Source organism: Ranitomeya variabilis, chromosome 4 (assembly GCF_051348905.1).
Source record: "Ranitomeya variabilis isolate aRanVar5 chromosome 4, aRanVar5.hap1, whole genome shotgun sequence".
NCBI classification, from domain to species: domain Eukaryota; kingdom Metazoa; phylum Chordata; class Amphibia; order Anura; family Dendrobatidae; genus Ranitomeya; species Ranitomeya variabilis.
This window is the reverse complement of record NC_135235.1, coordinates 690249672-690274080: the sequence shown is the minus strand read 5'-3', so window position 1 is coordinate 690274080 and position 24409 is coordinate 690249672. Positions and strand designations below refer to the sequence as shown.

At 43.1% G+C, this 24409-nt stretch overlaps 1 protein-coding gene across 3 annotated transcripts; it reads left to right on the top strand.

Moving 5' to 3' along the window:
• Positions 1–1710: 1710 nt before the first annotated feature.
• On the top strand, positions 1711–24044 carry LOC143767643 (uncharacterized). Of its 3 annotated transcripts, none has more exons than XM_077256091.1 (11): positions 1711–1848; positions 9330–9479; positions 9609–9788; positions 9872–9995; positions 10079–10176; positions 10398–10547; positions 10677–10853; positions 10937–11060; positions 11144–11241; positions 17522–17612; positions 22635–24044. In XM_077256091.1, the coding sequence occupies exons 2-11, from the start codon at positions 9408–9410 to the stop codon at positions 23990–23992; spliced, it is 2472 nt and encodes an 823-aa protein (XP_077112206.1). In that variant the 5' UTR covers positions 1711–1848; positions 9330–9407; the 3' UTR covers positions 23993–24044. The 3 variants fall into 3 exon arrangements, with proteins under 3 accessions (XP_077112206.1, XP_077112207.1, XP_077112205.1); XM_077256092.1 differs by having other exon boundaries at positions 1813–1848; positions 22638–24044; XM_077256090.1 differs by lacking the exon at positions 1711–1848 and having other exon boundaries at positions 9236–9479.
• The last annotated feature ends 365 nt before the right edge of the window (positions 24045–24409 follow it).

The following is a 24409-nucleotide window of genomic DNA, read 5'->3' as shown; positions in this document are numbered from 1 at the left end:
CCTGGGGTGTTACATAGTGAGAAATGGAAGTGATGACAAAACAAGAATGTGATTGAATCTTGTATGTGACGGCTGTCTATTCGAAGAGCGCGTGTTGGTTCCTGATCGCGGCTGTTCTGGTAACAGGAGACATAAACCTAGTGAGCATGTATCGGGGTCAAGCTGCCATGGTGGAAGCTGATAGAATGTGTAGTGAATGGGAGTGAGGGAAAATGAGGGAGGTATTGTAGATGAGGTGAATAATGCGATACAAAGAGTGTCGGCCGATGACTCAGGCTACAGAACGGAGGATCCATTGGAGAAGCGCTCTGGATGCCGGAGACAAGGAAACCACCCCTAGGGTAAGCGATAAGACCGCATATACCTATGTCATTATATTTGCAGAACACTGAGGGGTGGTTTTTGTGAATGTGATTCTCTTGTACACCTTGCATCATGTCATTTTATTCACAAGAACAATACCCAGCTTCATGATTGAAGTAGGTAATTAAGCAGCCAGGTCCACTGGTTCATTCTCAATTTTAACACCTCGGACAGTTTACCCCCAAGCATGGCATCATATACTGTGGTATTTAGTCTTTATTTGTTTGTAATCTTTATTGCATTTGATGGTGCAGTGGCGTGAAAGCCAATGATTGAGAAAACCCTTTTGAATATTGGCAGGGTGCGAGTTCAGCCTTTTGTGGAGGGGTTGGGTCGTCCTTCCCACATATACATTCTGACATTAGCATATAATCACATAGGTAACATAACTGGTGGAACATGACATGGTCATTTCACCTGTAAAATTAAGGGTGAGTTCAGAGAGACCATGGCAGATCGCTTGACAACATAGACAATGTTTCAGATCGCATGTAATGACTTTATTCGGAAGACATGCCACTTTTAGCAAATCATCCATCTTCTTTTTTATCTTTCTTGTTGCTAGGACATTTTTTTAATGATGGAGCTCTATTCGAAATGTCAAAGGAGCATTGATAGGTAATGTTTTTCCCACTCCAGCTGTCTGACATATTCATGATGCTCGTGCAGAGTACGTGAGTAACTCACTATATCATCCAGGTATACTACTGCAAATCTACTCATCAGTGAGAAAAACATATAATTTATGAAATTTTCAAAGACTGTCGGAGCATTAGTTAATCCGAATGGCATCACCAAATTTTTAATATGACCCTCAGGTGTATTGAATGCGGTCTTCCATTCGTCACCATGGCGTACACGTATAAGGTTATATGCCCCACTCACGTTGAGTTTGTGAATTCATTTACCTCCAGATAATGGGTTAAACAGGTCAGGTATAAGGGGTAAAGGATAGGGATTGTGCACCGTGCTTGTATTAATCTTTCTAAAATCCAAGCACGGACGCCGCCCTCCATCCTTTTACCAAAAAAACTCACGACGACTGGAGAACTGGATGGCCGTATATGAGCCTTAACCGGACTCTGGAAGGGAACGGGTTAAATAAACAAGATTTCGTAATTTCAGCTCCTGGTAAGGAGTCGATAGCACAATCATATGTCGCCATATAGTAGAAGTCCGGTAACTGGTGATAATTCCCTCATGTGTGGGGTCTATTTGTCTCCAGAGAAATCACACGTTACATTCCACACATAACACTGTGTAGAAAAGGCGGCGCGGGGTAATTGTGCCAGTAGTGAGGGGGAATAATGGCGGGAATGTCACTGACTGAGGAGAAGTTTCCATGTAGGGTCTTCACTGCGGATATCATTCCCTGAGGGCGGCCCCTGATCATGTGACCCCTGACTCCTCCCCTCCTGTGACCTCATCACAGGTCCTGTGCGCACAGAGCAGCCATATATGTGGAGTGCGGCTCTGCGGGTGGAGGTAGGTGCTGGAGATTCCCCATTACTGAGCGCTGAGAATCTTTTGGGGTACATACAACTCAACTATGGAAGACAGGAAGTGAGGAAACAGATTTTTCTCATAGTACAGGGCCCCTGTCTTGGCCCCACACAGTGTAATGCCCCCATTATGTCCCTTATGCTGTATATATGATGCCCCCCACACAGTATAATGCCCCCATTATGCCCCTGTAGGCAGGTGACCGGATACAACACACAGAGTCAAAACAAAAGAAAATCAAAACCGCACCCTTTCATATATAAACTGAAGGTCTCAGCGGACACAAGGGCGCACGTCCAAAACCAGGGAGCCCATCCTGGCCAGTGTCAAGACCACAAAGAACAAAAAGTCAGTGCCACAATGGATGGTGATAAAATAGGAGCTTACATTTATTCTGCCTCCTGTAGCGACGTTTCGGTCAACAGACCTTTATCAAGCAAGGAAACAACACACAGACAAAACACAATGTGGAAGCAACCAATACAATTATTTATTTCCCTGATAATAGGAATTGTGATCACTATGGCAACAGTGAATAATGCAGAACAGGGTGATTACGAGGTGAAATATACAATATCAGATACACAATGAGTTCTCCGGCTTTGGAGCTATGACCTTCATAATAACAGGAAACTGTGTCATCAAGGTCACCTGACCTGGTGTACCATCTAGACTCTTCCTTCCTGAAACTCTCCCTCTTCCCACTGATTACGTAGGGTCCCGTCTGGATGGCGGATGGCAGTTATTTTGTACAAATGCCGCACAGTGCGCCCTGAGGAATTGTTCTTCTTATGACACACCATGTTACACCCCTTATTCATTATATATGATGCTCCTCACACAGTTTTATAGTTTCCACAGTACTGCCAGTTCTCACTCAAAAGATATTCCCACAGTTCCACCGTACCCCCACACATACATTTGCATCTCACAAAATTAGAATATCATCTAAAAGGTAATTTATTTCAGTTCTTGAATACAAGCCTCTGATGGCTCCAGTGATGCCCTGTACTCCTGTAGTGCCGTGTATCATCACTGCTGTCAGTGTAATACTAACGGCCCCATACACATGAGATAAGTGTAGGCTGAACGGTCATTGGGCAGACGGCCATCTCTCCCGACTCCCCCATCCACACAAATATTCCAGCTTTCCTGTGGTCGGTATGAGAGAGTCGCCTCCAGACTCCTCTAGAGGAGGATTATCTACAGGAAGAACAAATGGGTTAGCCTCTGAAATTCAGGATGCCAGATCCTTCTCTGCCCTGACATCATCTGTCGTGAGGCCCCCAAATGCATTATATAGTCGACCAAACCCCCTGAAATCAGTGCTTTCATTTAGCTTTAATCTAACTTGTATGGGGGTGTACGATGGCTGCCAGACAAGTCCTTGAGGGGAGATATGTATCATTGCGGCTATTAGGTGCGGTGATGTGAGCTTGGAAGCATGCTCCAGAACATATAGTGCTGAGAGACTTATTAAGCCATTCTCAGGGCCGGGTTTTACGAGCAGTCATAAGAGATGGGTGGCAATGACTGCTCGTATAACCCCAGGGGCATGATTTGGCAGATAAAAATGGAGGCCGGGTCTCTCATTCAGTGTCTGGTGCTGGATGTGTGGATCTCCTGTGTGTTGGTCAGTGCTAAAGAATTGGACACTATCCTGAGCAGGCGGACCCGCTGTGTGCTGTATGGACTTTTTACTTTGTTTTCACTTTGTACCTGAAAAGGCTGTTCTTTTGTTTTACTATCCTGAGCGGTTTATGAAGTTTAACCCCTTCACCCCCAAGGGTGATTTGCACGTTAATGACCGGGCCAATTTTTACAATTCTGACCACTGTCCCTTTATGAGGTTATAACTCTGGAACGCTTCAACGGATCTTGGCGATTCTGACATTGTTTTCTCGTGACATATTGTACTTCATGATAGTGGTAAAATTTCTTCGATATAAGTTGCGTTTATTTGTGAAAAAAACGAATATTTGGCGAAAAGTTTGAAAATTTCGCAATTTTCCAACTTTTAATTTTTATGCCCTTAAATCACAGACATATGTCACGCAAAATACTTAATAAGTAACATTTCCCACATGTCTACTTTACATCAGCACAATTTTGGAACCAAAATTTTTTTTTGTGACGGAGTTATAAGGGTTAAAAGTTGACCAGCAATTTCTCATTTTTACAACACCATTTTTTTTTAGGGACCACATCTCATTTGAAGTCATTTTGAGGGGTCTATATGATAGAAAATACCCAAGTGTGACACCATTCTAAAAACTGCACCCCTCAAGGTACTCAAAACCACTTTCAAGAAGTTTATTAACCCTTCAGGTGTTTCACAGGAATTTTTGGAATGTTTAAATAAAAATGAACATTTAACTTTTTTTCACACAAAATTTATTTCAGATCCAATTTGTTTTATTTTACCAAGGGTAACAGGAGAAAATAGACCCCAAAATTTGTTGTACAATTTGTTCTGAGTATGCTGATACCCCATATGTGGGGGTAATCCACTGTTTGGGTGCATGGCAGAGCTCGGAAGGAAAGGAGCGCCATTTGACTTTTCAATGCAAAATTGACTGGAATTGAGATGGGATGCCATGTTGCATTTGGAGAGCCCCTGATGTGCCTAAACATTGAAACCCCCCACAAGTGACACCATTTTGGAAAGTAGACCCCCTAAGAAACTTATCTAGATGTGTGGTGAGCACTTTGACCCAACAAGTGCTTCACAGAAGTTTATAATGCAGAGCGGTAAAAATAAAAAATCATATTTTTTCACAAAAATGATCTTTTCGCCCCCAATTTTTTATTTTCCCAAGGGTAAGAGAAGAAATTGGACCCCAAAAATTGTTGTGCAATTTGTCCTGAGTACGCTGATACCCCATATGTGGGTGTAAACCATTGTTTGGGCGCAGGGCAGAGCTCGGAAGGGAAGGAGCGCCATTTGACTTTTCAATGCAAAATTGACTGGAATTGAGATGGGACGCCATGTTGCATTTGGAGAGCCCCTGATGTGCCTAAACATTGAAACCCCCCACAAGTGACACCATTTTGGAAAGTAGACCCCCTAAGGAACTTATCTAGATGTGTGGTGAGCACTTTGACCCAACAAGTGCTTCACAGAAGTTTATAATGCAGAGCCGTAAAAATAAAAAATCATATTTTTTCACAAAAATGATCTTTTCGCCCCCATTTTTTTATTTCCCCAAGGGTAAGAGAAGAAATTAGAGCACAAAAGTTGTTGTGCAATTTGTCCTGAGTACGACGATACCCCATATGTGGGGGTAAACCACTGTTTGGGCGCATAGCAGAGCTCGGAAGGGAAGGAGCGCTATTTTACTTTTCAATGCAAAATTGACTGGAATTAAGATGGGATGCCATGTTGCGTTTGCAGAGCCCCTGATATGCCTAAACATTAAAAACCCCCACAAGTGACACCATTTTGGAAAGTAGACCCCCTAAGGAACTTATCTAGATGTGTTTTGAGAGCTTTGAACCCCCAAGTGTTTCACTACAGTTTATAACGCAGAGCCGTGAAAATAAACTCTTTTTTTTTTTTCACAAAAATGATTTTTTAGCCCCCAGTTTTGTATTTTCACAAGGGTAACAGGATAAATTGGACCCCAAAATTTGTTGTCCAATTTGTCCTGAGTATGCTGATACCCGATATGTGGGGGGGAACCACTGTTTGGGCGCATGACAGAGCTCGGAAGGGAAGGAGCGCCATTTGGAATGCAGACTTAAATGGATTGGTCTGCAGGCGTCACGTTGCATTTGCAGAGCCCCTGATGTACCCAAACAGTACAAACCCCCCACAAGTGACCCCATATTGGAAACTAGACCCCCCAAGGAACTTATCTAGATGTGTTGTGAGAACTTTGAACCCCCAAGTGTTTCACTACAGTTTATAACGCAGAGCCGTGAAAATAAATTTTTTTTTTTTCACAAAAATGATTTTTTAGCCCCCAGTTTTGTATTTTCACAAGGGTAACAGGATAAATTGGACCCCAAAATTTGTTGTCCAATTTGTCCTGAGTATGCTGATACCCGATATGTGGGGGGGAACCACTGTTTGGGCGCATGACAGAGCTCGGAAGGGAAGGAGCGCCATTTGGAATGCAGACTTAAATGGATTGGTCTGCAGGCGTCACGTTGCATTTGCAGAGCCCCTGATGTACCCAAACAGTACAAACCCCCCACAAGTGACCCCATATTGGAAACTAGACCCCCCAAGGAACTTATCTAGATGTGTTGTGAGAACTTTGAACCCCCAAGTGTTTCACTACAGTTTACAACGCAGAGCCGTGAAAATAAAAAATCTTTTTTTCCCACAAAACTTATTTTTTGGCCCCCAGTTTTGTATTTTCCCAAGGGTAGCAGGAGAAATTGGACCCCAAAAGATGATGTCCAATTTGTCCTGAGTACGCTGATACCCCATATGTTGGGGTAAACCCCTGTTTGGGCACACGGGAGAGCTCTGAAGGGAAGGAGCACTGTTTTCCTTTTTCAACGCAGAATTGGCTGGAATTCAGATCGGATGCCATATCCCGTTTGGAAAGCCCCTGATGTGCCCGAACAGTGGAAACCCCCCAATTATAACTGAAACCCTAATCCAAACACACCCCTTACCCTAATCCCAACAGTAACCCTAACCACTCCTCTAACCCAGACACACCCAACCCTATTCCCAACCGTAAATGTAATCCAAACCCTAACCCTATCTTTAGCCCCAACCCTAACTGTAGCCCCAACCCTAGCCCCAACCCTAGCCCCAACCCTAGCCCTAACCCTAGCCCCAACCCTAGCCCTAACCCTAGCAATAACCCTAGCCCTAACTCTAGTCCTAACTCTAGCCCTAACCCTAACCCTAATGGGAAAATGGAAATAAATACATTTTTTAATTTTTTTATTTTTCCCTAACTAAGGGTGTGATGAAGGGGGGTTTGATTTACTTTTATAGCGGGTTTTTTAGCGGATTTTTATGATTGGCAGCCGTCACACACTGAAAGACGCTTTTCATTGCAAAAAATATTTTTTGCGTTACCACATTTTGAGAGCTGTAATTTTTCCATATTTGAGTCCACAGAGTCATGTGAGATCTTGTTTTTTGCAGGATGCGTTGACGTTTTTATTGGTAACATTTTCGGACACGTGACATTTTTGATCGCTTTTTATTCCGATTTTTGTGAGGCAGAGTGATCAAAAACCAGCTATTCATGAATTTCTTTTTGGGGAGGCGTTTATACCGTTCCGCGTTTGGTAAAATTGATAAAGCAGTTTTATTCGTCGGGTCAGTACGATTACAGCGATACCTCATTTATATCATTTTTTTTATGTTTTGGCGCTTTTATACGATAAAAACTATTTTATAGAAAAAATAATTATTTTGGTATCGCTTTATTCTCAGGACTATAACTTTTTTATTTTTTTGCTGATGATGCTGTATGGCGGCTCTTTTTTTGCGGGACAAGATGACGTTTTCAGCGGTACCATGGTTATTTATATCAGTCTTTTTGATCGCCTGCTATTCCACTTTTTGTTCGGCGGTATGATAATAAAGCGTTGTTTTTTGCCTCGTTTTTTTTTTTTTTTTCTTACGGTGTTTACTGAAGGGGTTAACTAGTGGGCCAGTTTTATTGGTCGGGTCGTTACGGACGCGGCGATACTAAATATGTGTACTTTTATTGTTTTTTTTATTTTATTTAGATAAAGAAATGTATTTATGGGAATAATATATATATTTTTTTTTCATTATTTTGGAATATTTTTTTTTATTTTTTTTTTTACACATTTGGAAATTTTTTTTTTTTACTTTTTTACTTTGCCCCAGGGGGGGACAATACAGATCGGTGATCTGTCAGTTTGCATAGCACTCTGACAGATCACCGATCTGCGAGAAGTGCAGGCTGCTTCACAGTGCCTGCTCTGAGCAGGCTTCTGTGAAGCCACCTCCCTCCCTGCAGGACCCGGATCCGCGGCCATCTTGGATCCGGGTCTGGAGCAGGGAGGGAGGGAGGTAAGACCCTCGCAGCAACGCGATCACATCGCGTTGCTGCGGGGGGCTCAGGGAAGCCCGCAGGGAGCCCCCTCCCTGCGCGATGCTTCCCTGCACCGCCGGCACATCGCGATCATGTTTGATCGCGGTGTGCCGGGGGTTAATGTGCCGGGAGCGGTCCGTGACCGCTCCTGGCACATAGTGCCGGATGTCAGCTGCGATAGGCAGCTGACACCCGGCCGCGATCGGCCGCGCTCCCCCCGTGAGTGCGGCCGATCGCGTATGACGTACTATTCCGTCCTTGGGAAGTAGGGCCCACCCCACATGGACGGAATAGTACGTCTAATGACAGAAAGGGGTTAAATAAACTTGCCTGGACATTGCAGCAATACCACTGTCTGTGCCGACCTCAACCGCAGCCGAGTGAGTACAAACCAATACAGTGATTAAAAGGTAACTTATTGGGCGCTGCCTCTGGCCCGGCCTAATAGACCTTCATACATTGCAGGCCCATTATTAGGCATGTAAGTATCGTAGTAACCAGGCCGCCCCATACTATCGAGTACTTGGGGGCGGAGGGGCATTCAGCTGAACTCTGTCACACCTTCTTAGATGCCATGTTTGCTTTTCAGAGCAGCAAGTGGTTAAACTGCCAGGGCTTTTGTTGCAGCCGCTCCTGTGCCGTCCCTGCGGTGTACATCTATGTTCTGGTGCCCAAAATAGTTAATTTGTAAAAAAAAAGTTTCACTTGTTAAAAAATAATAAAATATGTCTCCTGCTTTTTTATGTTTTTTTATTTTTGCAAGAATCGTTGGAGCCAATTTTCTTTTGAATCATTTTAATATCTGATTTTTCTGGTGTTTTTCTTGTAATATAGGAAAGCCTAAGGCCAGAAATAAATCTCATAAAACTCTGTACATGGAGACTTTGGGATCAAATAATTTCTGTCCACGGTGTCTGTCAAAACAGTTTTTTTTTTATAAAAGCCTCAAACTTCTATGTGTGAATCAGACCTGAGATCTAACGTGATTACAGTGCGGGGAAGACGGGAAACCTTCATATAGACGCCGGTGGGGATGGAGTCAGTGACCGACTCTGGACAAATATGTTTCTAGAGCCGTAGTAGAAGATGAAGATGTCGTCCTCATCATGAAGTAGTTATTTCTCCTGTCACGTGTAATGAATATCTCCTGCAGTATTGCTAATGCCGATTCCAGTGTCTGTAAATGAGACGAGAATTAGCGTTATGGAAGATGGGTCTATGAGAAACGTATTCAGCTGCCGACTCCGAGGAAGAAGCTGCTTGTTGTCTGTGGCCTAAATATATAGGTTTTATTAGTAGATGTAAAGAAGAAAACTAAATACTGTAAAATAATAAATCTCCTCATATGTTTCCCTTATTATCTCCAGTAATTGTATTATTACACAGGATTTTTATGATGTTACATCGGCTCATCTTCTCATTCAGGTCTCTACAATATCGGATCCTCTCAGTGAAGATCTTCTATAGAAGAGAATTTTCCTGATTTACCCATCAAGGATAGATATGGACAGAGACAAGATGGCGGAGAGGATATTACACCTCACCCTAGAGATCCTCTTCCGGCTTACTGGAGAGGTGAGAGATTCTGATGACGTCACATTACATCATTCTTATCTATGGGAATAACAGATGGACAGAACTGGAGAGGTGAGGACTCTGGAAATGTCTGTAGTGAGATTTATTAATGTGTCTCTCCATTACCAGGATTACACAGTAGTGAAGAAGACCTCTAGTGAGCGCTGTCAGGACCCTGTGTCTGAGGGATGGGGAAGACCCCTGAGCCCAATCACAGGGCCTTCACCTCACCCCCTGATACATGAGGACATCAATGACCAGAAGATTCTAGAACTCACCTACAAGATGATTGAGCTGCTGACTGGAGAGGTGACACTGCTGGGAATGCTGGGACATTATACAGTAACGCTATGAAGGGACCTGGGGGATGACGGTATCATTGTATGTGTCAGGTTCCTATAAGGTGTCAGGATGTCGCTGTCTATTTCTCCATGGAGGAGTGGGAGTATTTAGAAGGACCCAGAGATCTGTATAAGGACGTCATGATGGAGGTTCCTCAGTCCTTCACATCATCAGGTAAAAGACAGGACTACATACACACGGCCTATAATTATCTCTCTGTATAGAATGAATTTAGTCCCTGTATGTGTTTCCTCCAGATCTATCCAGTAAGATGACAACACCAGAGAGATGTCCCCATCCTCTTCTTCCACAGGACTGTAAACAAGAAGACCACGATGTTCCTCAGGATCATCAGGTAGATGGAAAGGAGTCATTAGACCTCCCCTATGATATGTAAACGAGGAAGAAACTGCTTGTTGTCTGTGGCCTAAAATATACAGGTTCTATTAGTAGATGTAAAGAATACTAAATACTGTAAAATAAAAAATCTCCTCTTATGTTTCCCTTATTATGTCCAGTAATTGTATTATTACACAGGATTTTTATGATCTTACATCGGCTCATCTTCTCATTCAGGTCTCTACATTATCGGATCCTCTCAGTAAAGATCTTCTATATGAGAGAATTTTCCTAATTTATTCATCAAGAAAGGATATGGACAGAGACAAGATGGCGGAGAGGATATTACACCTCACCCTAGAGATCCTCTTCCGGCTTACTGGAGAGGTGAGAGATTCTGATGACGTCACATTACATCATTCTTATCTATGGGAATGACAGATGAACAGAACTGGAGAGGTGAGAACTCTGGAAATGTCTGTAGTGAGATGTATTTTTATGTCTCTCCATAACCAGGATTACACAGTAGTGAAGACCTCTAGTGAGCGCTGTCAGGACCCTGTGTCTGAGAGATGGGGAAGACCCCTGAGCTCAATCACGGGGCTTCCACCTCACCCCCTGATACATGAGGACATCAAAGACCAGAAGATTTTAGAACTCGCCTACAAGATGATTGAGCTGCTGAATGGAGAGGTGACACTACTGGGAATGCTGGGACATTATACAGTAATGTTATGAATTGATCGGGGGGATGACTTTATTATTGTATGCGTCAGATTTCTATAAGGTGTCAGGATGTCGCTGTCTATTTCTCCATGGAGGAGTGGATGTATTTAGAAGGACATAAAGATCTGTACAAGGACGTCATGATGGAGGTTCCCCAGCCCCTCACATCACCAGGTAATAGACCAGACTAAATACACGCGGCCTATAATTATCTGTATGTAAAGAATGAATTCAGTCCCTGTATGTGTTTCCTCCAGATCTATCCAGTAAGAGGACAACACCAGAGAGATGTCCCCGTCCTCTTCTTCCACGGGACTGTAAACAAGAAGATCACAGTGTTCCTCAGGATCATCAGGTAGATGGAGAGAAGGTGTCATGAGATCTACCCTCTAATGTGTAGATTTCTGTGAAGGTCGTGTCCAGTCTTATTTTATCCACCAGTATTAGTATTTTATACTTAGATTCATAGTTTCAGATATATTCCATTGCTCCTTGGGTTTCCATGTGTAAATTAGAATAAGGCCGGGGTCACACTAGAGAGATTTACAGATGTATGAGAGGGCAAAAACAACGCATTGCACACGGACCAATGTTTCTCTATGGGGCAGCTCCTATCTGCCGTATATTTCGCAGCCGTATTTTACGGACTGAGAAAATCGCAGCATGCAAAAAATCCGCCAGTGAAAGTCTATGGAGACGAGAAAAATACGGATTACACACGGACCATCAGTGTGACTTGCGAGAAATACGCAGCGGTGTTCTATAGAAAAGCCGGTAATTCAGCGCAGTGTACAGTAAAATCACACTGACAGGTCAGAATAGAATAAATAAATATATATATTTTTGTATATTTGTCTAAGGGGTACTTCCGTCTGTTTGTCTGTAACGAATCGGCCGCGACCAATCAGCAACAGGCACAGTCCTGCCACGAATTAGTCCCTCCCCACTTCTGTCCACTCAGTGCCCCGTCCATACTCCCCTCCAGTCAGCGCCCACATAGCATTTTAGGACTGCGTTACACCACGCCATAACGCGGTGTAACGCAGTCCCTTAACTCTGCCATTAACCGTGTAAGTGTGCCCATGCTGCCTATGCAGCATCAATAGTAAAAACATATAACGTTAAAAATAATAATAAAAAAAACAACATATTCTCACCTTCTGTCATCCGCGCCAGCCTATCCCGGTCCTAGCGACGCTCCGTTCCCAAGAATGCATTGCGGCAGTAACTCAAGATCACGTAGCGGTCTCGCGAGATGATGACGTAGCAGTCTCGCGAGACCGCTACATCATCACGTGTTATTGCCGCAATGCATTACTGGGAACGGAGCGTCGCGACGAGCATCGGTCAAGGCCTGGCCTGGCTCCGGGGGCCACTACATACATATTCAAGAATACCCAATGCGTTAGAATCGGGCCACCATCTAGTATATATATTATATATATATAGTAATGCAGCGGTAGGACCATATGCAGTGAAACGGCAGTAACCCAAGCAAGTTCAAGCAAAATGTTCCTTTATTGTGTTACTTCACACAGTCTATACGTTATACGGCTTCTTCATACAGTCCATTAGTAATACATGGCTATATGATGCAGTCAACAACAGGCCGAACTTCCATCTCTCCAGTTTCCCTGGGTGACCACACGCCGGTATCAAGTCTCTGTACTCACTCAGCGCACTGCACTCTTTGTCCTCTGGATTACAGCCGGGTAAACACAAGATGGCCCAAGACACAAGGTGTCAGTCTCTCTGGTTCCTTCTGCCTCTGTGTTGCTCCACACAGAGAGAGCTCTGCAGACAACTACTCTGTGTGCTTCCAAGCTCAACACTGACACACCTCCCCCTCTACTCCAGGGCTTTTAATCAGTCACTGCTTCACTATTCTAATTACAGCCACACCTGTGTCTGCAGTACACCCTCATGGCCTCACTACGCTTCCATGCACATTCTGGAGAGCACATACAGCGCCCCCTAGCTGTAACAGGGATCACTGCCTCACATATCCTCCCCCCTGTTCATACCTGTGGGGTTGAACATTTGTTACCCCATAAGGGCGCGAGACAGGATGTCGGTATGCCCCTGTGACATCCCCGCTTGACACTACACTAAGAAACTAAAGTAGGGACTGGAACCATCGATCGGCGCATGCATCCCTCCCCTTTGCGTTTCTCCTCCACACTTCATTATAGGACCACCCACCTTGTTCTCCATTACAGAAGGCAAGCCCTCTTTTCTGTTTAACCACAGATTTGGCCCAGTTTTGGGTGGTCTCGAGCTTGTTTATTTTGGGCACATTAACCCCACGGGTCATCCTGTCACCTAAGTATCTGCTTTCGAGCCCCTGGTACCGTTTCCTCTGTACCCTTACCTTTGCCTCAGTGACTATATCACGCTGAAACACTGCGGACCGCGCTGGCAACTCCGGCATACATCTGTACTACGCAGCACCCGAACCTGAGCCTCCCGACACTGCTGTCTAGTGAGCGCTCTATCTAATTTACCCTGACCCCCGACCCCATCCTTGACCGGTGCCAGAGGATTCCTCATGCGCACGTCACCAGTCGCCTCTGCGACCATACACTCCCAGCTCTTTTCATACCTGCGTCTTTTATATCTGCGTCTCCGTGTGGGACTCTGGATCTGAGCTGTGCTAACCTTAGCAGGGAACACCTTCAGCTCAGGGTTCAATGGGGTCCCCACGACCTCTACTGCCACAACCTCTAGGGGGAGCCTATTGGGATTACACTCTAACCCTAAATTGGCGACCCCTGTGGCATACATCTTAGGATCTTCGGGTTCTATGCCCGAAACAACATCTTTAGTTTCTCCTGCCATTACATCTAGGGGGAGCCTATTGGGATTACACTCTGTCCCTAGGTTGGCGACCCCTATGGCAGGTATATCAATATCGTTGGGTTCTGCACCCGGTACAACACTTTCCTTGTGAGGGTTGACCCTTGTCTCCCACAGGGACCAAAACAGGGGCAAATCTCTCCCCAACACAGCCCCATATGGAAGAGTCTTCACCACTCCCCCAGAAGAAGAAAAGAAGGCACTATAAAATCTGCACACCACCAATCAAATATCTGAAAAAGGAACAAACTTTATTGGTAACAAAATGCTAAAAACAATTAAAACCAATACAAAAAGAACCTCCCCCATAGGGCCTGCTCATGATACAATCTGCACATATAACCACAATAATCCACATGGCAATGATCAAAAATACAAATATACACATACAATAAAGTATACTGCTGGAAAAATAAAATATAAAACACACATCAAATAAGAGGAATATAAACCTTTTGAGTGTGCTAGATCCCAGCGAATGATAGAGAGGGCAAGGTCCCCAGTGGGCTGCTAATACATGGATATTGCCCCAGGTATGAAGGGGGCACCCACCCTGATGCACAAAGCAAGGTGGCTACTCATGTAAATAAAGAGGAGTATGGCAGCCGTGAAGACCCTGACAGGACCGCAGCCCAAGCAGTATAAAGAGTTGCCCAAGAATCACCTGGAATAAAGAAGTGACCTGAACGGCCAGTGGAAAGAGCAGGACCGGAGGTGGGAGGACCCAACGCGTATCGCGGTTTCCAAGACCGCTTCGTCAGGGGTAGTCACCACTCCCATCACATGTTTAATGTCCCCACCTGTTGTGGGAAAATTAACCTCCACGGTCGGGTACTCCCAGTTTTGCACATGGATACCCATCACCTCCACTCTCGATCCTTTGGGGTTGTCCCCAGCAACAAGGGACCGATGGACCAGAGTCACTTTACTCCCCGTGTCCAGGAGAGCCTCTGTTTGGCACCCATTCACAAGTACCTGGCACAATTCAGGTTCGCTACCGGCTGTGCCTGTAGTGGTGATATAGACTGGCTGGGCACAAATAGACTCCTTCTTGCTGTGAATGCTGAAACTGCAGCGTCTCTTGTTGAAGCCTTTGCTGATTGAGCACAACCTGCTCCAAAAGCTCCTCCATTTCTCCAGCAGACTTGCACAACGATCTACAGCACTCTCTGGGTATGCCTTAGTTCACATGGCCCACATTCTTTCCACCATATGTAATGCAGCGGTAGGACCATACGCAGTGAAAAAGCATTGACCCAAGCAAGTTCAAACAAAATGTTCCTTTATTGTGTTACCTCACACAGTCTATACCTTATACGGCTTCTTCATACAGTCCATTAGTAATACTTGGCTATATGATGCAGTCAATGAACAGGCCGAACTTCCATCTGTCCAGTTTCCCTTGGTGACCACATGCCGTTATCAAGTCTCTGTACTCACTCAGTGCACTGCACTCTTTATCCTCCGGATTGCAGCCAGGTAAACACAAGACGGCCCAAGATACAGGGTGTTAGTCTCTCTGGTTCCTTCTGCCTCTGTGTTGCTCCACACAGAGAGAGCTCTGCAGACAACTGCTCTGTCTGCTTCCAAGCTCAACACTGACACACCTCCCCCTCTACTCCAGGGCTTTAAATCAGTCACTGCTTCACTATTCTAATTACAGCGACACCTGTGTCTGCAGTACACCCTTATGGCCTCACTACGCTTCCATGCACATTCTGGAGAGTACATACAGCGCCCCCTAGCTGTAACAGGGGTCACTGCCTCAATATATATATAAGTATATGTCATTGAGACACATATATATAATTTCATACAGGGCTGGATGGCTTAAAAGCCAGTAATTCAATTGCCGGCTTTTGCTATCTCCTTATCAAACCCGGCAGGATATGAGACATGGTTTACATGCACCATTTCATATCCCTTATTTTTTTACATATTCCTCACTACTAATGTGAGAAGTGTCTGTGTGCAAAATTTGGTGGCTCTGGGTGTTAAAATAAAGGGTGAAATCACTGAAAAAACTGGCGTGGGCTCCCGCGCAATTTTCTCTGCCAGAGTGGGAAAGCCAGTGACTGAGGGCAGATATTAATAGTCTAGAGAGGGACCATGGTTATTGCCCCCCCCCCCCCCCCCTGGCTAAAAGCATATGCCCCTAGCCACCCCAGAAAAGGCAATTCTGTAAGATGCGCCTATTCTGGCACGTAGCCACTCTCTTCCCACTCTCGAGTAACGGTGGGATATGGGGTAATAAAGGGTTAATGTCACCTTGCTAATGTAAGGTGACATTAAGCCTGGTTAGAAATGGAGAGATGTCAATAAGACACCTATCCATTATTAATCCAATAGTAGTAAAGGGTTAATAATACACACACATTATGAATAAAGTATTTTAATGAAATAAATACACACATAGGGTTTTAAAATCTTTATTGTATGCTTAATCCACCTAAAGACCATCGTTCTGTAAAAAAATAAAAAAGCAACAATATCCCATACCTTTCCGGCGACCAGTCATGTCCCACTCTGTAAATCCATCTGAAGGGATTAAATAAATTTACAACCAGGAGCCTGCTAATGCAGCTGTTGCTCCTGGTTGTAAAAATTGGGGAATGAATGGAATGCAGGGGAACGTAGCACCGTAGACATGCGGTGATGCGCCCCCTGCTGGCATAAACTCCTATGAAGTCTAGCGTGGGAATTTTTCTGAATATTTTCCCACGCTAGAGTTCATATGAGTTTATGCCATCAGGGGGCGCATCAAGATGGTTTGGGGTGAGCTGGACCGCAGAGTGAAGGCAAAAGGGCCAACAAGTGCTAAGCATCTCTGGGAACTCCTTTAAGATTGTTGGAAAACCATTCCCGGTGACTACCTCTTGAAGCTCATCAAGAGAATGCCAAGAGTGTGCAAAGCAGTCATCAAAGCAAAAGGTGGCTACTTTGAAGAACCTAGAATATAAGACACAATTTCAGTTGTTTCACACTTTTTTGTTAAGTATATAATTCCACATGTGTTAATTCATAGTTGTGATGCCTTCAGTGTGAATGTACAATTTTCATAGTCATGAAAATACAGAAAAATCTTTAAATGAGGTGTGTCCAAACTTTTGGTTTGTACTGTATATATATATATATATATATATATAGACTGTATATATGTTTTCATGAATATTTGAGCCCATGGATCCATTGTATGTCCATTTTGCAAGCTGTCTCGCTGTACGGATGCCATACGGATGACACACGGATAATTTTTAGAGAAATAGTCGCATCCTCGCGTTGAATACGGATCACTGCTCAGGAACTTTTCTGTGTATTGCGCCTGTACAAAAACGGACCGTATTTCCCTACGCGAATTGTGACGCCGGCCTAAGGATGATCCCTCTACACTGTGACATCCATTCAAATATTTGTAGGCAGTTATTAAGCCTCCTCTTAGCCTTCTTTTTGCAAAATAAACATTTCCAAATCCTTTAACCATTCATCGTAGGACATACTTTGCAGTCTGCTCACCATCCTGGTAGCTCTTCTCTGAACTTGCTCCCGCTTTTCAATGTTTTTTTTTAAATGTGGTGCCCAGAACTGGACACAATATTCCAGAGGAGATCTGACCAAGGAGGAGTAGACGAGAATAATTATTTGACATGATCTAGACTCTATGCTTCTCTTAACACATCCCAGAACTTGTGTAATGAGAAAAGGGGAGATGGATTAGGATTAGAGCTGATCATAGATGTGACTTCTCCATCTATCTATGACTTTTACAATATTTGTTTCAGGGTGAAGATCTAACCCATATGAATTCTGCAGAGCCATATGTGAGGGGTGATGAGTGGTGTAAAGAGGAGATTCCTACATATGACTACCCAGGTGAGTAGTAACCACTAAATACAGAGAAGTCACAGATTCTTCTCCGTCACCAGCTGTGGCTGCTTCATCGGGTCATGTAGTCCGGCCGTATCACAATCATGCGATCTCCAGTTTTTCTCTAGACCAACAACACAACATTCTCCTCCGCCAAACTATGTTCAAATGAGTTTGGACATTGAAAGCCCTTTTTTATAGAACTTACAACCTGGAAGATCCACCTACTTCAATTAGAAGATGCTGACCGTTACCTGCCCAGATCTGTAAATTACAAAGCCAAATGACAGCGTACGTAGAATGTGCTGACAAGTTAGAAAATCACTTGAAGAAAACTATTATGATAGGCGTGTAAGAGAAAGCGGAGGGTAATGATGCTGTCGGCTTCCTAGAACCCTGATATCTTATTGGATGAATCTACCTTCTCTCCCTTCTGTGCTGCTGAATGTGCTCATATGATCCCTACAAGATCAGCTCCAGACTTTCTGGCCAAACTTCACTTTTATGATTGACAACATTAAATGTGCAGTGAGGCCAAGTGTGAATTTCTGTACAAGAACAGCAGAATTTCCCTTTATCCTGACTTTTCAATTTCTTTTAAAACCAACTAACTTCAAACTGCATTGTGATAAACTACATAAAACCATTACACCTGTGCCATGATATATCTCTAAGCTGTGCATGGCTGATGGCTGTAATATACATGTATACATAATATACATTTATTCATGCCTGCAGGAGATATGTTGGCATGACTCGAGCTCTGGTTTCATGGATTCACTCCACGTCATAAATTTGATTATGTTTTCGATCATAAGGAATTGAGATTACTGCCCAATCTCTCCCGATATGGGGAGCAATAAATAATTTCAGAACTTCAACTCAGTAGCTCCAATGGTCCACCATAAATAAGTGCAATTCCAGTTTAGTGATGGACCTTTCTCCCAAACATATGTTGTTGTTGGGGATATACCATGTTTTTTTATTCTAGTTCTTTTAGTACAGGTACATTTTGTATGGTAGTTTTATGATGGTGGGATCGGCCTGCCTCACTTATGTGAGTCTGCAACTACCTGGTAACCTTTAAAAGAAGGTCTCCATTAGCTCTTCCAAATGCCTGAGATCTAAATTTAAGACACCTCAGCTCTGCACTATTATAAAGATGTCTAATATTTCTTCTTGAAACTCATCTGACAGAAAATATTGGCCCTTACGATTGTTTACATTGCAAATAGCCATCACGCTACATACTCTAGTTACCCATAGAGTTTTCACCAGAATAATAGGAAACCAATGGACCTTCCAAATTATTTTCCAACATCTCTTGAATCCGACAACACCCTATATATGATTCTACACTATTTTCAGGGCACATAGCAGGGTTAATAAAGGAAGGAGCACCATTTAGCTATTTGAATGCAGATCTTGCTTGAATAGTTTGCAGACACAATGTATTGGGGTCACTGTCAGTGATCACCGGGCAGATTAAAAGATGGTCATAGCTATATAAAGGAGAAGCGGGCATCCCTCATAAATAAAGAAATAATGTTGATGACGGGGTGCTACCATTGCGCCCAAATGAATGCTGAGGCAAACAAGGGAAAAGAAGGCGCAAGCAAGGGAAAAGAAGGCACAAACAAGGGAAAAGAAGGCGCAAGCAAGGGAAAAGAAGGCACAAACAAGGGAAAAGAAGGCACAAACAACTGTGCACACCACTAAATAAAGTGTGAAACAAGCTTTATTGGGTAATCAATCAGTGCAACCATTATAAACATTTAAAATTAACATAAACATGAAGCATAGCAATGACTCACAGTAAAGGTACCATCACACTGAGCAACTTTCCAACGAGAACGACAGCGATCCGTGACGTTGCAGCGTCCTGGATAGCGATCTCGTTGTGTTTGACACGCAGCAGTGATCAGGATCCTGCTGTGACATCGCTGGTCGGAGCTAGAAGTCCAGAACTTTATTTCATCGCTGGATCACCCGCTGTCATCGCTGGATCGGTGTGTGTGACACCGATCCAGCGATGTGTTCGCTTGTAACCAGGGTAAACATCGGGTTACTAAGCGCAGGGACGCGCTTAGTAACCCGATGTTTACCCTGGTTACCATTGTAAATGTAAAAAAAAAAAACACTACATACTTACATTCCGGTGTCTGTCACGTCCCCCGCAGGTGGCTTCCCGCACTGACTGTGAGCGCCGGCCGTAAAGTAAAAGCAGAGCACAGCGGTGACGTCACCGCTGTGCTGTGCTTTACGGCCGGCACTGACACAGTCAGTGCGGGAAGCTGACGGCGAGGGACGTGACAGACACCGGAATGTAAGTATGTAGTGTTTTTTTTTTTTACATTTACAATGGTAACCAGGGTAAACATCGGGTTACTAAGCTCGGCCCTGCACTTAGTAACCCGATGTTTACCCTGGTTACCCGGGGACTTCGGCATCGTTGGTCGCTGGAGAGCTGTCTTTGTGACAGCTCCCCAGCGACCACACAACGACTTACCAACGATCACGGCCAGGTCGTATCGCTGGTCGTGATCGTTGGTAAATCGTTTAGTGTAACGGTACCTTAAGGCGTGTTAGTAAATACACAATTACAATAAAATAACTCTCCAGGCCTATGTCGGCAATGCTACGATGGACCAATTACATCAAAGCATATGCCCACAAGGGGATGATTCCAAGTATTTGCATATGATATATCAGCAGAATGTTAGTGTGTAATAAATTTAAACTACTTTTGCCTAAGGGTATGTAGAGATGGGCCGATGATAAAGACACATATATGGACACCAATGTTAGTAATGATTCTGAATAATTACTAAAGAATAATAGTGCTTATCAACAAATTTTTAGAAGATTATAAAAATACCAGATCTCTGTAATAAGGCCTGAATGACCTATGTGTCCTAAATATAATATATGTGTCAAATCTTACTGCATTTGCCCAAACCTGTAAGGGATACAGCGTAAGTTACAAGCCATATAGCTTCGTCAGGGGAAGTAAACAAGAAGTTTACTTCCCCTGACGAAGCTATATGGCATAGCGACACGCGTTGTTACGCGGCACATCTTTTATTCCTCATAGGCCTGGGTAAGTATAGTTTGCTTCGACACATAGGATGCTATCATTTATCTTGGCATACTTGGGGCAGCATGTTCTTATCATGTATCATGGTTTCCGTTTGTTTTTATAAGCTATATTTTTGCTCATTTATCAGCACTTTATGAAAGCAATATTAGCACTACCCTTCATCTTGGCAAACTGTCACCAGGGATGAGAGAAATCTATTTCTCATGCATATGATCATTATATGACCCATTATAGGGATATGACTGACGCTCTATCCCTTACAGGTTTGGGCAAATGCAGTAAGATTTCACACATATATTCTCATATTTAGGAGGACACATAGGTCATTCAGGCCTTATTACAGAGATCTGGTATTTTTATAGTCTTCTAAAAATTTCTTGACAAGCACTATTATTCTTTAGTAATTATTCAGAATCATTACTTACATTGGTGTCCACATATGTGTCTTTATCATCGGCCCATCTCTACATACCCTTAGGCAAAAACTGTTTAAAGGGAACCTGTCACCCCCCTCAGGCGTTTTTAACTAAAAGAGCCACCTTGTGCAGCACTAATGCTGCATTCTGTCAAAGTGGCTCTTTTTTTAGTTCGGTTCCCTGAAAACGCTGAAATAATCGCTTTTATAATTTCTCTCTGATACCTTGAAATAGACCTGGGGGCATATATTTTCCCCTGGACAGAAACACCTCCCAGCTGTCACTCAATACTCTGCGCACCGGGTTCCGCCTCCTCTGCCTTCATTAACGTCCCACTGGGGCTCCCGGATTTACCGCCTTGTCAGTGACCACCTACTCCATTTTCCTAATGCCAGGGATTGCCTTGCTCATCGTCCGGGCCGGGATCACAGCAGGAAACAAATACAACAGCGGGGAGCTGAGCACAGATGACTGAACCAGAGGCAAACAAGGCTGTATCTGGCAGCTTCCGGCAATATGCTTCAACCTTTAGTAATGTTCGGTGCTTTCTAATTGGCTTAAGCAAGTAGCAGATTACTCCAGCTGGACAGCACACAAATCCATACTGCCAGACTGGATGAAACTACTTGTCTCAGACACCCTAATCTTTGTGGCTGGACAGAGCCGGCACCAACCAGAGCTTCTAGTTTTGACCTCTATTACCAGCAATGCCTGCACAATAAATAAGGCGCCGCCTGGTGATGGAATCAAACATCGCAGGAGCAGATTCCAATGGAGAGGGGGCACACCATTTGCAGATGCCCTAATATAACAAAATTACAGAAAACTAAAGCAGTAGAAATCCCCATGAAGTGATTCCATTTTGGAAATTATAACCCTCAGTAAATTATTCTATGGGAGTAGTGACTATTTTGACTCCACTGCCACTTTACAGAAATTTGCCATCTTATTATACAACACATAGTGCCCAGATTGTGCTCCAGAAGACACACACACTGTAAATTAAGTGGGTTCTTCTCACTTTAGTAAAACCAAATATATGGATGCTGAATGTGGTTTGGGCACACTACAAAGCTCAGAAGTGAGTGGAAATTTGACTTTGGGAAAGCGGATTTTGCTGGATTGGTTTATGGAAGCCATGTGACTTTTCAAGAGCTTTTGAGCCACAAATAATGTGGAAACCTTTTGTTTTTCCACTGGTAGATGATGGACTTTAGTGGTGTCTTGTATTTCGTGAGATAAGTAGAAGTTTTATTGGTATAATTTTCGCCTATATAACATTGGTGGCTTTTTATTCCATGTTTGGGAGGCAGAATGAACAAACCGTTGAACACCACGATCCACTGGTTCATACTATGAGGCTTTCAATTAGACTGAACTGTCATCGTTTTGGTGAATAATTCAGTATTTTTAAAAAGCTTGTAATTTTTACGAACAGCTTAAGTAAAAATGTTCAAAAGTATAACATTTGAGGATATTTTATTCAAAATTATTAATTGGTTTTATTTTTAGCAGATGATTGTACCAGGAGATCAGAGGGACAGCTGACATCTTCAATTTTTAAATCAGATGATCTTGAGATTAAACAGGATACAATTGAAGTGAATGCCATTACTCCAGATATATCATCTTCCCTTCACAGCAAAGATCTGTCATCTGATCCTTTGAAACAGGATCTGTCTTCTGATTCATTACCAACTACTAAGGAAAATCAACGTCACAAAATAAGCATTAAAAAACAAATTGATTCAAAAGGAAAGGAGCCATTTTCATACTCAGAATATGGAAATAGTTTTCTGGAAAAGACTTTTCTTAAACATGAAAAAATACACATAACAGAGAAAAGATTTTCATGTTCAGAATGTGGGAAATGCGTTAACCAGAAATCAGATTTGGTTAAGCACCAGAGAATTCACACAGGGGAGAAGCCTTTTTCCTGTTCAGAATGTGGGAAATCTTTTATCCAGAAATCAGATTTGATTAAGCACCAACGAACGCACACAGGGGAGAAGCCTTTTTCCTGTTCAGAATGTGGGAAATGTTTTATCCAGAAATCAGATTTGGTTAATCACCATAGAACTCACACAGGGGAGAAGCCTTTTTGCTGTTCAGAATGTGGGAAATGTTTTACAAAGAAATCAGATTTGATTAATCACCATAGAACTCATACAGGGGAGAAGCCTTTTTGCTGTTCAGAATGTGGGAAATGTTTTAACCAGAAAATGCTTATTGATAGCCACCAGAGAACCCACACAGGTGAGAAGCCTTTTTCATGTTCAGAATGTGGGAAATGTTTTAACCGTAAATCAAATTTTGTTAAGCACCAGAAAACTCACACAGGGGAAAAGCCTTTTTCATGTTCAGAATGTGGGAAATGTTTTGTAGATAAATCAAGTCTTGTTAATCATCAGAGAACTCACACAGGGGAGAAGCCTTTTTCATGTTCAGAATGTGGGAAATGTTTTAACCAGAAATCAAATTTTGTTAAGCACCAGAGAACTCACACAGGGGAGAAACCTTTTTCTTGTTCAGAATGTGGGAAATGTTTTAACCAGAAATCAAATATTGTTAAGCACCAGAGAACTCACACAGGGGAGAAGCCTTTTTCCTGTTTAGAATGTGGGAAATGTTTTAACCATCAATCAAATTTTGTTAAGCACCAGAAAACTCACACAGGGGAGAAGCCTTTTTCATGTTCAGAATGTGGGAAATGTTTTGTAGATAAATCAAGTCTTGTTAAACATCAGAGAACTCACACAGGGGAGAAGCCTTTTTCATGTTCAGAATGTGGGAAATGTTTTGTGAAGAAATCATCTCTTCTTAGTCACCAAAGAACTCACACACGGGAGAAACCTTTTTCATGTTCTTAATGTGGGAAATCCTTTCTCATAAATCATCTCTTAATAAAAATCAGGGAAGTCACAGAGGGGAGAAGTCTTTTTCATGTTCAAAATGTTGGAGTTATTTTAACAGAAAATTAATTATATCTTCTTAAAGGGGTTTACCACTACTAGGACAACCTCTTGTCATTCCTCATGTTTGGCCATGTTAATATAAAAACACTCATTGTATGAGAACGATCAGTACTAAATATGTTGAACAGCCATGTCGGACTGAGCTGCCATCTTGGAAAAACTTTCGCTAACTAACTTTGCAGCTAATGGAATGCCATTATCAGAGCTCTAGCCGGAATCGAGACATAAAATTACATCAGTCGTTAGCATGTATGGTAGGCATGCACAAAGGTTGATAGGAGTAGCTGCAGCGCATTGTGAGAGTGAATAAGA

Bases quoted from the DNA above. Each gene is read 5' to 3' on its own strand.
- LOC143767643 (XM_077256091.1), top strand. From the start codon at position 9,408: ATGGACAGAGACAAGATGGCGGAGAGGATATTACACCTCACCCTAGAG. The intron at 9,996-10,078 runs GTAAAAGACAGG...TGTTTCCTCCAG, and splicing joins TCAGTCCTTCACATCATCAG to ATCTATCCAGTAAGATGACA. The intron at 17,613-22,634 runs GTGAGTAGTAAC...TTTTATTTTTAG, and splicing joins TCCTACATATGACTACCCAG to CAGATGATTGTACCAGGAGA.